At 37.2% G+C, this 12,390-nt stretch overlaps 3 protein-coding genes across 4 annotated transcripts; all 3 read left to right on the top strand.

Annotated features, from left to right (window-relative positions):
- The first annotated feature begins 715 nt into the window (after positions 1-715).
- On the top strand, positions 716-1,599 carry LOC132174630 (uncharacterized protein At4g26485-like). Its single transcript, XM_059586260.1, has 3 exons — positions 716-902; positions 1,017-1,215; positions 1,302-1,599. Exons 1-3 carry the CDS (start codon positions 731-733, stop codon positions 1,597-1,599), a joined length of 669 nt encoding a protein of 222 aa, XP_059442243.1. The 5' UTR covers positions 716-730.
- Positions 1,600-3,076: 1,477 nt separating this feature from the next.
- On the top strand, positions 3,077-5,030 carry LOC132176479 (uncharacterized protein At4g26485-like). Its single transcript, XM_059588703.1, has 3 exons — positions 3,077-3,892; positions 3,990-4,191; positions 4,340-5,030. Exons 1-3 carry the CDS (start codon positions 3,733-3,735, stop codon positions 5,022-5,024), a joined length of 1,047 nt encoding a protein of 348 aa, XP_059444686.1. The 5' UTR covers positions 3,077-3,732; the 3' UTR covers positions 5,025-5,030.
- A 4,709-nt stretch (positions 5,031-9,739) lies between these two features.
- LOC132176585 (uncharacterized protein At4g26485-like) lies at positions 9,740-11,390 on the top strand. 2 transcript variants are annotated; one of them, XM_059588834.1, is made up of 3 exons: positions 9,740-10,048; positions 10,154-10,352; positions 10,494-11,390. In XM_059588834.1, the coding sequence occupies exons 1-3, from the start codon at positions 9,895-9,897 to the stop codon at positions 10,762-10,764; spliced, it is 624 nt and encodes a 207-aa protein (XP_059444817.1). In that variant the 5' UTR covers positions 9,740-9,894; the 3' UTR covers positions 10,765-11,390. The 2 variants fall into 2 exon arrangements, with proteins under 2 accessions (XP_059444817.1, XP_059444816.1); XM_059588833.1 differs by having other exon boundaries at positions 9,740-10,352.
- Positions 11,391-12,390: the final 1,000 nt, after the last annotated feature.

Below are 12,390 nucleotides of genomic sequence, written 5' to 3'. Positions count from 1 at the left end.
ATACTCTAAAGAAACTTGAACTTAAAAACAAAAAAAAAAAAGAATAGGGGTGGTCATTGATCACCTCCAAAGGCGACTCCGATCCGCCACCCTGAATCACCTGGGGTGGTCCATCTACCTTATAGGTTCTATGGAGAAAGTCCAGTTCAAAGCCCTTCATTATTATTAGTAAGATGGGATGCCCCCAGAGGCAACAAATGGATGTAAGCCGAATCCTATAATTTGACCTTTCTAATTTCTATGTTATATGGTTGTGAATAAGCTGTAACAAGTTGCCACAAGAAGGAAGTCAACAAAACATACCATTTACCATGTTCTTTTTCTTCCTCTCGTGCTAGATAAACAAAGAGACAGAGACAACAAATGCACAAAAAGGGCCCAACCAAGAATTCAAACAGGCACCATGAACAATAAACGTCGGTAAACAAACATTAATGGGCCCATAGGGAAAGCAAGCGATCGAGGAGTACTAGGAGACCTCACCACATAAATGCATGGAAATTGAAAGCCTTTGAACTTGAATTTCTTCGGAAATGAGTGGGTGATTTTAATGATAGCTAGTAGCATATATATTATTTATTGTTGATTCAAATGCTCATTCAATCCAACGGGAAGCATTTGCTAGCTGCTCCAAGAGTACTGCAAATCCTATATATCCCACACATATATGAAGATGTTAACAGCTAGCTACAGAAGAAATTTGAAAATTTTTAACTTCAAAGAGAATCAAATGGGTGAGTGTAGTAGTGCAGATGATAATGGAGCGGAGAAATGGATAGAGCATTATAGCAGCTCTCATAAAATACTTCTGGTGGGTGAGGGAGATTTCTCTTTTGCTGCATGCTTAGCAAAAGAATTTGGCACTGCTGAGAACATGATTGCCACCTCTTTTGATTCCAAAGGTATCAGTTGGGTGCAATTACCTGTCACAACATTCTTTCATTTACTCTTCTTATACATTTAATTAATGCATATAGTATGTTAATTTGTTTACATGATTTTGGGCTAATTCAAAGAGGTATTGATGAGTAAATATTCGAATGCCATGAGCAATTTGAAAGAATTGGAGGAGCGGAGATGCACTGTTTTACATGATGTGAATGCCCATTCTATGATCCTACACCCTCTCCTTCATTTGAAATTGTTCGACAGGATAGTCTTCAATTTCCCTCATGCTGGTTTCATTTGGACTGAATGTGAAGAGCGCCAAATTGAGTAAGCTTTTTTCTCTTCTTCTTCTTTTTCTTCAAGACAGCAAAACAAGTAGCTAGGAATCATGTTTATATATTTTTTTTTTTCAGACTTCACCGGAAGGTGATTAGCGGGTTCTTGAGTAATGCAAATCACATGGTGACAGAGAATGGAGAAGTTCACATTACCCACAAGACGGCTTACCCTTTCAGAAAGTGGGAGATAGAGGAGTTGGCAGAGGAGATTGGGCTGTTTTTGGTTGAGAAAGTGCCATTTGAAAGATGGTACTATCCAGGTTACATGAACAAGAGAGGATCTGGTGCTAAAATCAACCGGACATTCCGTGTAGGAGAATGCAGTACTTTCAAATTCGCTAAGCCATGCCATAACAAATTATTTTCCCCTTGAATAAACGAATTTATATTGAGCGTCGTATTTTAATCAAATGGCTCAAGGTTGTGATTCTCTATTAACAAGTTGTATAACTCTTCAAACTCATTTCATATTAGTTGACGTGATGTGTTTTAAATGACTTTTTCGTGTTAGCCACTTAAAAAAACAAAAGAAAAGTTAAACCATTTAAAACACGTATGCCATGTTAATTCATATGAAAATGAGTGTATTGAATGGTATGAAGATTAGCATTGCTTTCTACTAAACGAAGAGCACCAAACATTAAAGTGACTACTTCAAACAACATAAGTTTCAAATTCGATGTAAAATGTTGCTAGTACAGGAAATTGGCAATATTAGTAAAAAATGGTCAATAACTTCTGCGGTCAACTTCTAGAGTAAGGTGTGAGACACCCCTGCCCACTGTACAGGGTGGAATATGATTTTGGTCTCTGCAGGTTTCCAAACCTTCATAATGGTGAACCGAAAACTAAAAGCCTCCCTCCATTTTGATCTGCTAGCTCCTACCCTTTTATGCATCCCACTAGGCATGCACAGACCCCTACGTTCTCCTCTTCCGTTAAAGTAAAATTCCCCCATATCCTCGTAAGTTCCTTCGCTGCTTTTCCGCATTATGATACGCCGTTAATCATGTAGAGTAGGTGACTTGATTTTCTCAAGTCTCTGACCATGGGCCCCAGTCTATGCCATTTTTTATTGATTGCCATGAGGTGTTTAAAAGGAAAGCAAAAGCAAAAGGCTAAGCAAGATTTACTTTTCTATCACGGCCAAATGTTTAATACTAATCAAACATTATGCCAAAAGAGAAAATATAAAATAATTCTAAAGGTTCTATTATCTCAATTAATACCACTCGTTTACACATTGTTTCTTTTTTCTTCTCTCTTTCTCCTTCGCTGCTTTTCCGCATTATGATATGACGTTAATCATGTAGAGTAGGTGACTTGATTTTCTCAAGTCTCTGACCGTGGGCTCCAGTCTATGCTATTTTTTATTGGTTGCCATGAGGTGTTTTTGTCTCTTCTTAGAATGCTTCTCGGTGAAGTTTTCATTTCCTTCACAGTGAAGCACCAACTTTTCTATATATATAGGAAAGTTTGCCATTCGGTCATTCTGAGAAAGTGAGAGACGGCAGCTTCGTAAAGAAAAATAAGGAGAAAGAGAGCAAAACAACAGTCCTTTTTGAGAGAAAAGACAGCAAGGTTTAGGGAATTAAGAGAAAATTTCTATTTTTTATTTTTTGTGAGCTTGGGAGTATTGAAATTTTTGAGTTTGAGTGGTATATTTGTATTACTCTTTATACTTCACTTTTTGTTAATGTATTTTTTTTAGATAATCTCTATTAGTATATATAAGCTTGTTAAATTGAACCATTTAAATTTTTGTGTCAAATGTAATTGGTTGTTATTTTCTATTATGTTATTTTGATTCTATAATTATTTTATCTCAACAAATCATCCTTAAACTTTGCTGTACCAACTCGTCTATGTCATAAAGATTAAAGAGTGAAATCCATCTTTGGCGTCATGTTAACAGATTCCGCCCCACTTCATCGTCACTAAAGGCTCTTTGATTCCGGCCAAACACCTTTCACAACCGCATCAAAAAAGGAAAGCAAAAGCAAAAGGCTATGCAAGTTTTACTTTTCTATCACGGCCAAATGTTTAATACTAATCAAACATTATGCCAAAAGAGAAAATATAAAATAATTCTAAAGGTTCTATTATCTCAATTAATACCACTCGTTTACACATTGTTTCTTTTTTCGTCTCTCTTTCTCTTCCTCTCTTGATAGGTAAACAAAAAGCCAGAAACAACAAATCAACAAAAAGGGCCCAACCAAGAATTCAAAGATCAGGCAAGCACCATGAACAACAAACGTCGGTAAACAAACTTTAACTGGGTCCATAGGGAAAGAAAACGAGGAGGCCAATGGATAATTGCATGGAAGCCTTCCAAACTTGAATTTCTTTGGAATTGAGTGGGTGATTATGTTGTCGATCGATTCCAATATTTGCTCATTCAATCAAACGCGTACGGGAAGCATGGCTCCTGCAAGAGTTCCTGCGACTCCTATATATATCAAACACTAGAAGTTTGAAGTTTTTTAAGGTTAAAGAGAATCAAATGGTTGTGTGCAAGTGTAATGAAGAAAAATGGATAGAGCATTATAGCAGCTCTCATAAAATACTGCTTGTGGGTGAGGGGAATTTCTCTTTTGCTGTATGCTTGGCAAAAGCATTTGGCACTGCTGAGAACATGATTGCCACCTCTTTTGATTCCAAAGGTATCACCATCCCTGTCCTCCCTAGCTATAATTTATGTCACATAATTTTTGGACTTACTTGTTTCTAACTGGGATCTGTTCGACATGTATGCCAAAGAGGTATTGACGAATGCGTATCCGAATGTGATCATGGCCAATTTGGAAGAACTGAAGCAGCGGAGATGCACTGTTTTACATCATGTGGATGCCCATACTATGTACCGACACCCTCAACTTCGTTCGAAATTGTTCGACAGGATAGTCTTCAATTTCCCTCATGCTGGTTTCATTGGGTGGGAAACTGAGAAGCGCCAAATTGAGTAAGCTTTTCTATTCTTTTATTTTTTTTTACCTTTTGTCTTTAATGTTTTGAAAAAGTTTATGATAATGGCCGGGCACTTAATTATCTGACTTCACCGGAAAACAAGTAGGAATCATGTTTTTTTTTTTTTTTTTGTTCTTTTTCAGAATTCACCGGACGTTGGTTAGGGGTTTCTTGAGTAATGCAAATCACATGCTGACAAAGAATGGAGAAGTTCACATTACCCACAAGACGGCTTACCCTTTCAGTAAGTGGGAGATAGTAGAGTTGGCAGAGGAGATTGGGCTGTGTTTGGTTGAGAAAGTGCCATTTGAAAGATGGTACTATCCAGGTTACATGAACAAGAGAGGATCTGGTGCTAAAATCAACCGGACATTCCGTGTAGGAGAATGCAGTACTTTCAAATTCGCCCATAACATATTCTTTTATAACAACTTGATTGATGATCTGTGTAATGCTGGAAAACTTACCATTGCAAGAGAAATGTTTAGTAGTCTTCCTATGAAAGGCTTGCAACCTAATGTTCGGACTTACAATATAATGATCAGTGGGTTTTGCAAAGAGGGACTACTGAATGAGGCGAGGGAGTTATTTGAGAAAATGAACAAGAACAGTTATTCACCTGACCATTTCACATATAACATAATTATCCAAGGCTTCTTGCAACATAATGAGACATCATGGGCAGTGAAATATTTCCAGATGATGGTTGACAAGGGTTTCTATGCAAATGTGACCACTAACACCATTTGGACCAACTTGTTCTCTGCTAAAAAGGTAGATAAAACCTTTACAATAATATATTCAAAAGTCTATGTGAAAGCTTTCTAGTTCTTCAATGCGTAGGACAAATTTCATATTCTAACCCTTATTGAGTCAATATCTAAGGAATGGTAGTAGATTCGCTGCAAGTCATTCAGGTGTTTTAGGGAGTTTTAAGGTAAGAAAACGGTTGATTTGGGGCACAAAAGACCCGTGTTTTCGTCGTATTTGTGACTTTCCTTTTGGAACTGGGCACCTTCAGGGTTGGCAAAATAGGTACCCGACACGACCCGGTTACGACTTGTAAAGACTAGCGACCCAATTAACCTATACATGAACACGACCCGTTTAGCTAAACGGGTCGGTGGGTGTGACACAATTATAACACGGAAAATAGTCGGGTAACTGGACATAACTCATTTAACCTATTTAAAATAACCGGATCATATCGGGTTGACACAACCTGACATGACCTGTGTTCTTAGTAGGTAACCAGACACAACCCAACCGGTTTAAAAAGCCCTAAACCCTAAAAAAAAAATGTAATAATAATACCAATAACATTGTTAATTTTTAATCACTTATATTATATAGTCTTAGTGTGCACATTCAATATACGACAGAGTGTTCACCCATTCAAATTCTTGATGACCTCAAGTGTGTAGTACGATGATCTGGGCTATGTTAAGCAAATATGCAGGAATAGAAATAGAAAGAAAAAACAAAAAAAAAACAAAAACAAAAACAAAAAATATGCAGAGCCTAATTTTGTCTATTCTTTTTGGGTATCACTTAGATGTGTCTAATGCGTACTCATCTTATGATACAGGGTAACATAGCCAATTCAGTATATATCATGTGGCTTAGGATCATTGCAATGTAATACAAGCTCAATATATGCCTATTTTATATCCTCACAATCCAAATCCACACATTCATGATAAAAAATAAGAGGCCTAGATCAGCATATTTACAACATAATAAAGAAAAAAGAAACAAAACTCCATCATCATCATTAGGATTTTTTTTACATTTTTTTTTTTAAAACGGGTATGGCGGGTACCTAAATAGTAACCGCCAGACCTGAACAGTAAATGGATCGACCCGCCATACACGAATAGTAATTAGGTCTTAATTAGGTGACTAGATTAAGACCTGAACTCGATAAAGCCAAACCCAATACATGTTATTTCGTGTCGTGTTCGTGTCAAGTTCGCAGGTCGTATCAAAATTGCCAACCCCTTACAAAAGAGGCATCAAGAAGCTATCTGTCGGGCTGTGAATAATGCATATGAACACTAGTAAGAAATAGGGGGGAAAAAGGGGAGAGGGAGAGGGAGAGGGAGAGGGAGGGAGAGAGAGAGAGAGAGAGAGAGCATCAGCACTCGTGCCGTAGTAAACTTAAACACTCAAATCCTCATTAATTAAGTTACACTTACAGATTATGGAGAGTGCATAGGTATTTGTCAGATTATTGTTTTAGTGATCTGTATGGGTATTTAGGCGAGTTGGGGTATTTTGTTTTGAATCTCTGTTTGAAGCTTATAGACTCTCTGTTTCTTTGATGATAAAATGTGGAAAGTGTTATGCAAAATTTTTGGCTTTTGAAGTGTGGTATCCATGGGAGAGAGTAAGTTGAAATTTATGAAAATAATTAAATCGAAAGTAAATTGATGATAGCCCATGTGTTTAAGTGGTGATCTTATTTTCCTTAGACCCATTTTTTCAAAATCATGAGTTAAAGGAAGTATCTTGCATAAGGCTAGTACTTGAACTCTCTATGAATTTGGTTATTTGGATGAAATTGGCTCATTACTGTTTATTTTGGGACTAGTACTCTGTATGATAGTTTCTTTTGGGTTAATCACAGCCACAACGTACGCCCAATACATTTGCCTCAGGTTGAAGATGAACTAAGGCCACTTAATCGAAGATTAAAGCAAGGTTGCAATGCATTTTGTTGTTGTTGTGGCACTTTTTTGTACTTTTTTTTTTTCTTTTAGTACTTCTTATGAATTATCTTGAGTAATATTTTTAGGTATTTTCTAGCTTTTAATAGCACGTGGACTACTTTTAGTGATCTGTATGGTAGGCGAGTTGGGGTATTTAATTTGTTTCTGAGTATGTGATCATTTCAATGTAAGAATAAGACATATATATAAAACTAAGCTTGAGACAGTTTCTTAGGAAAATTAAAAAAAAAAAAACAAGCTTGCCATTTTTGTTGTCAATGGTTGGTGTTTGGGATACACAGAGAAAAAGAGGACTAGAAATATTATAATTACAGGAGGATCTAGCAAATGGGCAAATGGGCAAATGGTCAAACAATAAATTGAAATACATTCACTTTTGAAAAGAGCTCATTGTAACGGGACTCCTCACGAAGTGCTGCCCATCTGACCACTCCGGCCAATGCTTCAAACACAAACACCGTAAGATTAGTCGTTGCTGTCTTGGCCTTCAAAATAACCTTGAAGCTCTGCTTTTCTCTGACTACATTGAACATCAATTTTGTCGGTTCAACCGAGACCAAAACTCCCGCAGGTTGCTTCACACACTCTACGTACGACGCGTGCAAATAAGAACCGACGTTAGTCACCGTTCTAGTAATTACAGTCACCGGGGTTGCATGCAGATTAGAGACTGTGATTGAAGGGTAGTTGAAGTCTCTGGTGCTGAAAAACTTAGGACACGCAAATGCCCGGCTTTCTGAAATAGTTGGACCATCGAGTGTGGCTGTAGCCATGAGAACATAAGTAGTTCAAGTAATAATCGACGATAGTCAGATCATAAATCAGTCCGAGGTCCGTTGCGTTGTTTGGATGCACATGTCCTGCGCCGTACTCTAATGGCGTCGCTTTGGAATTGGATTCCACGTGATTGGTTTCATGTTATTACCTCGGGTTTTCGCTGGAAATTAACACAAAAGAAATAGAATATTAACTTTATCAATCTTTCAGTTAGCTTAAGCTTTTAGAATAAGCAGTAATTTAACACGTATATACCGGTGGTCATGATGGCGGATTTGATTGCCGCCAGACTCCATTTAGGGTGATGCGTTTTGTTTCCGTCCCCCCAGCTGTTTAATCCATAGCATGTTAATTTGTTTACATAATTATTTTGGGCTTCAAAGAGGTATTGATGAATAAATATTCGAATGCCATGGGCAATTTCAAAGAACTGGAGGAGCGGAGATGAACTGTTTTACATGATGTGAATGCCCATTCTATGATCCTCCACCCTCTCCTCTCCTTCATTTGAAATTGTTTGACAGGGGTAGTCTTCAATTTCCCTCATGATGGTTTCATTTGGACCGAATGTGAAGAGCGACAATTTGCAAGATGGTACTATATATCCAGGTTACATGCACGAACAAGAGAGGATCTGGTGCTAAAATCAACCGGACATTCCGTGTAGGAGATTAATGCACTACTCTCAAATTTGCTAAGCCATGCCATAACAAATTATTTTCCCCTTGAATCGTCGAATTTGTATTGAGCGTCGTATTTCAATCAAATGGCTCAAGATTGCGATTCTTTATTTAACGAGTTATGTTACTCTTTAAATTCATTTCATGTCAGTTGACGTTATGTGTTTTAAGTGGTTTCTTTATGTCAGTCACTTAAAAAACAAAAGAAAAATTAAACTATTTAAAACAAGTAATATATATCAATCCATATAAAAAAGAGTACTGTAATAAATGGTGTGAAGAGTAGCATTATTCTTTGCTAATTAAACAAAGGACACCAAACATTAAAGTGACTATTTCAAACAACATAATTTTTAAATTCAGTTTATTTTGATGTAAAATATTTTTAGATGTTTGACTAGTACGGAAAATGGGCAGCGGTAAAAAATGCTCAATTACTACCGCCGTCAACCTCTAGAGTAAGGATCCGTGTGATATCCACCCCTGCCCACTGTACAGGGTGGAATGTGATTTCGGTCTCTACAGGTTTCCAAACCTTCATAATGGTGGACCAAAAACGAAAAGCCTCCATATTCTCCGTATTTATACATCCCACTAGGCACAGACCTCTACGTTCTCCTCTTCCGTTAAAGTAAAATTCCCCCATATCCTCGTATGCTCATTCGCTGCTTTTCCGCATTATGATATGACGTTAATCATCCTTAAACTTTGCCGTACCAACTCGTCTATGTCATAAAGATTAAAGAGTAAAATCCATCTTTGGCGTACTCATGTTGACAGATTCCGCCCCATCTTGCTCGTCACCAAAGGCTCTAAAGCTCTTTGATTCCGGCCAAACACCTTTCACATCCGCATCAAAAAAGGAAAGCAAAAGCAAAAGGCTATGCAAGATTTACTTTTCTACCACGGCCAAATGTTTAATACTAATCAAACATTATACCAAAAGAGAAAATATAAACGGTCAGTTTATGTAGTCAAAAATATAAAATAATTCTAAAGGTTTTATTGTCTCAATTACCAGTACTCGTTTACACATTCTTTCTATGAAACTCACGCAAAGGATACGAGAGAAAGAAAGAATAGAGGGGAGAAGGATGGAGACAGATGTTTTCTTCAAGAGATGTTTTCTTTTTCTCTTTTTCTTTTTGCTTAACTCTCTCTTTTTTTCTTTTTTCTTCTCTATTTCTCTTCCTCTCTTGATAGGTAAACAAAAAACCAAAAACAACAAATCACAAAAAGGGCCCAACCAAGAATTAAAAGAGGCAAGCACCATGAACAACAAACGTCGGTAAACAAACATTAATGGGTCCATAGGGAAAGAAAACTAGGAGGCCATGGAAGCCTTCCAAACTTGAATTTCTTTGGAATTGAGTGGGTGATTTTGTTGTCGATGGATTCCAATATTTGCTCATTCAATCCAACGGGAAGCATGGCTCCTCCAATATATATATATATCAAACACTAGAGGATAATCAAGTTTGAAGATTTTTTAAGGTTAAAGAAAATCAAATGGGTGTGTGTAATGAAGAAAAATGGATAGAGCATTATAGCAACTCTCATAAAATACTGCTTGTGGGTGAGGGAAATTTCTCTTTTGCTGTATGCTTAGCAAAAGCATTTGACACTGCTGAGAACATGATTGCCACCTCTGTTGATTCCAAAGGTATCATCATCCTGTCACAGCATTCTTTCATTTACATTTGTTTCTGTCCTCCTTATAATGTTGGACTTGTTTCTAACTGGGATCTGTTCGACATGTATGCCAAAGAGGTATGGAAGAATGCGTATTCGAATGCCAAAGCCAATTTGAAAGAACTGAAGAAGCGGACATGCACTGTTTTATATCACGTGGATGCCCATTCTATGTACCGACACCCTCGCCTTCGTTCGAAATTGTTCGACAGGATAGTCTTCAATTTCCCTCATGCTGGTTTCATTGGTTCGGAAAGTGAGAAGCGCCAAATTGAGTAAGCTTTTCTATTCTTTCCTTCTTCTATTTTTTTTCCCTGTCTTCAATGTTTTTAAAAAAGTTTATGATAATGGCCGGGCACTTATCAGACTGCACTGGAAAACAAGTAGGAATATTTTTTTTTTTTTTTTTTTTTCAGACTTCACCGGACGTTGGTTAGGGGTTTCTTGAGCAATGCAAATCACATGCTGACAGAGAATGGAGAAGTTCACATTACCCACAAGACAACTCACCCTTTCAGTAAGTGGGAGATAGTGGAGTTGGCAGAGGAGATTGGGCTGCGTTTGGTTGAGAAAGTGCCATTTGAAAGATGGTTCTATCCAGGTTACATGAATAAGAGAGGATCTGGGGCTAAAATCAACCGGACATTCCGTGTAGGAGAATGCAGTACTTTCAAATTCTCCCATTAACATATTATTTTATAACACCTCGATCGATGGTATATGTAACGCTGGAAAACTTACCATTGCAAGAGATATGTTTAACAGTCTCTCTAGAACCCTCTTTCTCTCTTCATCCAAGCAACACCAAAGAAAAAATCACAAAGGAGGGACGATGATCTAGATCTTCCCTTCCCCTTATCTGGTAGCAATGCTCGATGTTTTCTTTGTGGTCGGATATGATTTGTAGATCTGGATCATATCTAGTTTCTTTGACCATAGATCTGATTGTCTTCCTAGAAATGTCTACGATATCGTGCTCCTCCGTTGCTGCTTGTGAAGTTTAATAGTCTCTCTAGAACCCTCTTTCTCTCTTCATCCAAGCAACACCAAAGAAAAAATTACAGAGGAGGGAAGATGATCTAGATCTTCCCTTCCCCTTCTCTGATAACAGTGTTCGATGTCTTCTCTGTGGTCGGATATGATTTGTAAATCTAGATCAAGATTTAGTTTCTTTGACTATAGATCTGATTGTCTTCCTAGAAATGTCTACGATGTCGTGTTCCTCCGCTACTGCTTGTGAAGTTTTTTTTGTTTTTTGATTTTTTATTCTTGCATCCTAGTCTTAGGGTCAAAGATGGAATTGTCTTTTGACATTTGGGCCAATGAGACGTAGATCGGTATTTAACTTATTGTGACACTTATGATTATTCACATGGTTAAAGCTGATAATGCAGACGATTATTGTAACAACTTACTTATATTCACATGGTTAAGCTTATATTTGAGTTATTGTGATACTTATGATTATGGAAGCTACTGATTATTCATGAGAAGGTAAGGAGGGAGAGAGAGGAAGAAACACTGAAAAATATTATGGACTACATTTTTTTTTTCTTTCCCTTTTATACATTTAATTTCATTGATGATTTATTTATATAAGTAGTTGCACTGTTACTAGCCGTTATATTATAGCCGTTGTTATGTCGATCTCCTTGTCTTGTATGGCTTAATAACGATCGTAACATGCAATTTTAGTAATCATTATACGTTGATTCAAAGAACTTTCTACATTAATCATCTGCACTACCAGGGTAGGAAGCAAGCTTTTCTGTTCGAGGTCTTCCATCACAAAAGTTTTATCCTTTGAGTTTGATCAGTGCGCAGATGCTAAAGCTGATAATGCATCTGCTACAGAAGCGTAAGCACAATACCCCAATATATTGAAATGGGAGTAGGTAGCCGAAAGGGAGAGAGAGGATTGAGAAAAAGAATAACAATAAAAAAAAAGCTCCGTTTGTCCATGCTGAAAAAAGAAGAAGCCATATATCTGGTCATTTTCACCCCTGTTAGTTTGCCATGAATTTTGACAGTCCTTATATTTGCCGTGAAAGTCTCTTGCGAGATCTAAATTACGAGTTACCAGTGATAATTGTTGGAGCCTGAATATATTTGAAGGCCAATGTCCAAATTACGGGCTATATCGGCTAAAATTGTCGGAGTCCGAATTAAAGGATTAACAGTCAAAGTTCAATTGGCAATTATGGGCTATCGGCTAAAATTGTTGAAGTCCAAATTAAATTTGAAGGTCAAAATTGTCAAGCCCCGAGTTTCAATCATAGCAATCAATTCTTCAAGAGGTCCATGATCAATTCT

Source organism: Corylus avellana, chromosome ca3 (genome assembly GCF_901000735.1).
Source record: "Corylus avellana chromosome ca3, CavTom2PMs-1.0".
In the NCBI taxonomy this organism is placed as follows: Eukaryota; Viridiplantae; Streptophyta; class Magnoliopsida; order Fagales; family Betulaceae; genus Corylus; species Corylus avellana.
Note: the sequence above shows the minus strand (reverse complement) of the source record. Positions and strands in the feature narration are given on the sequence as shown.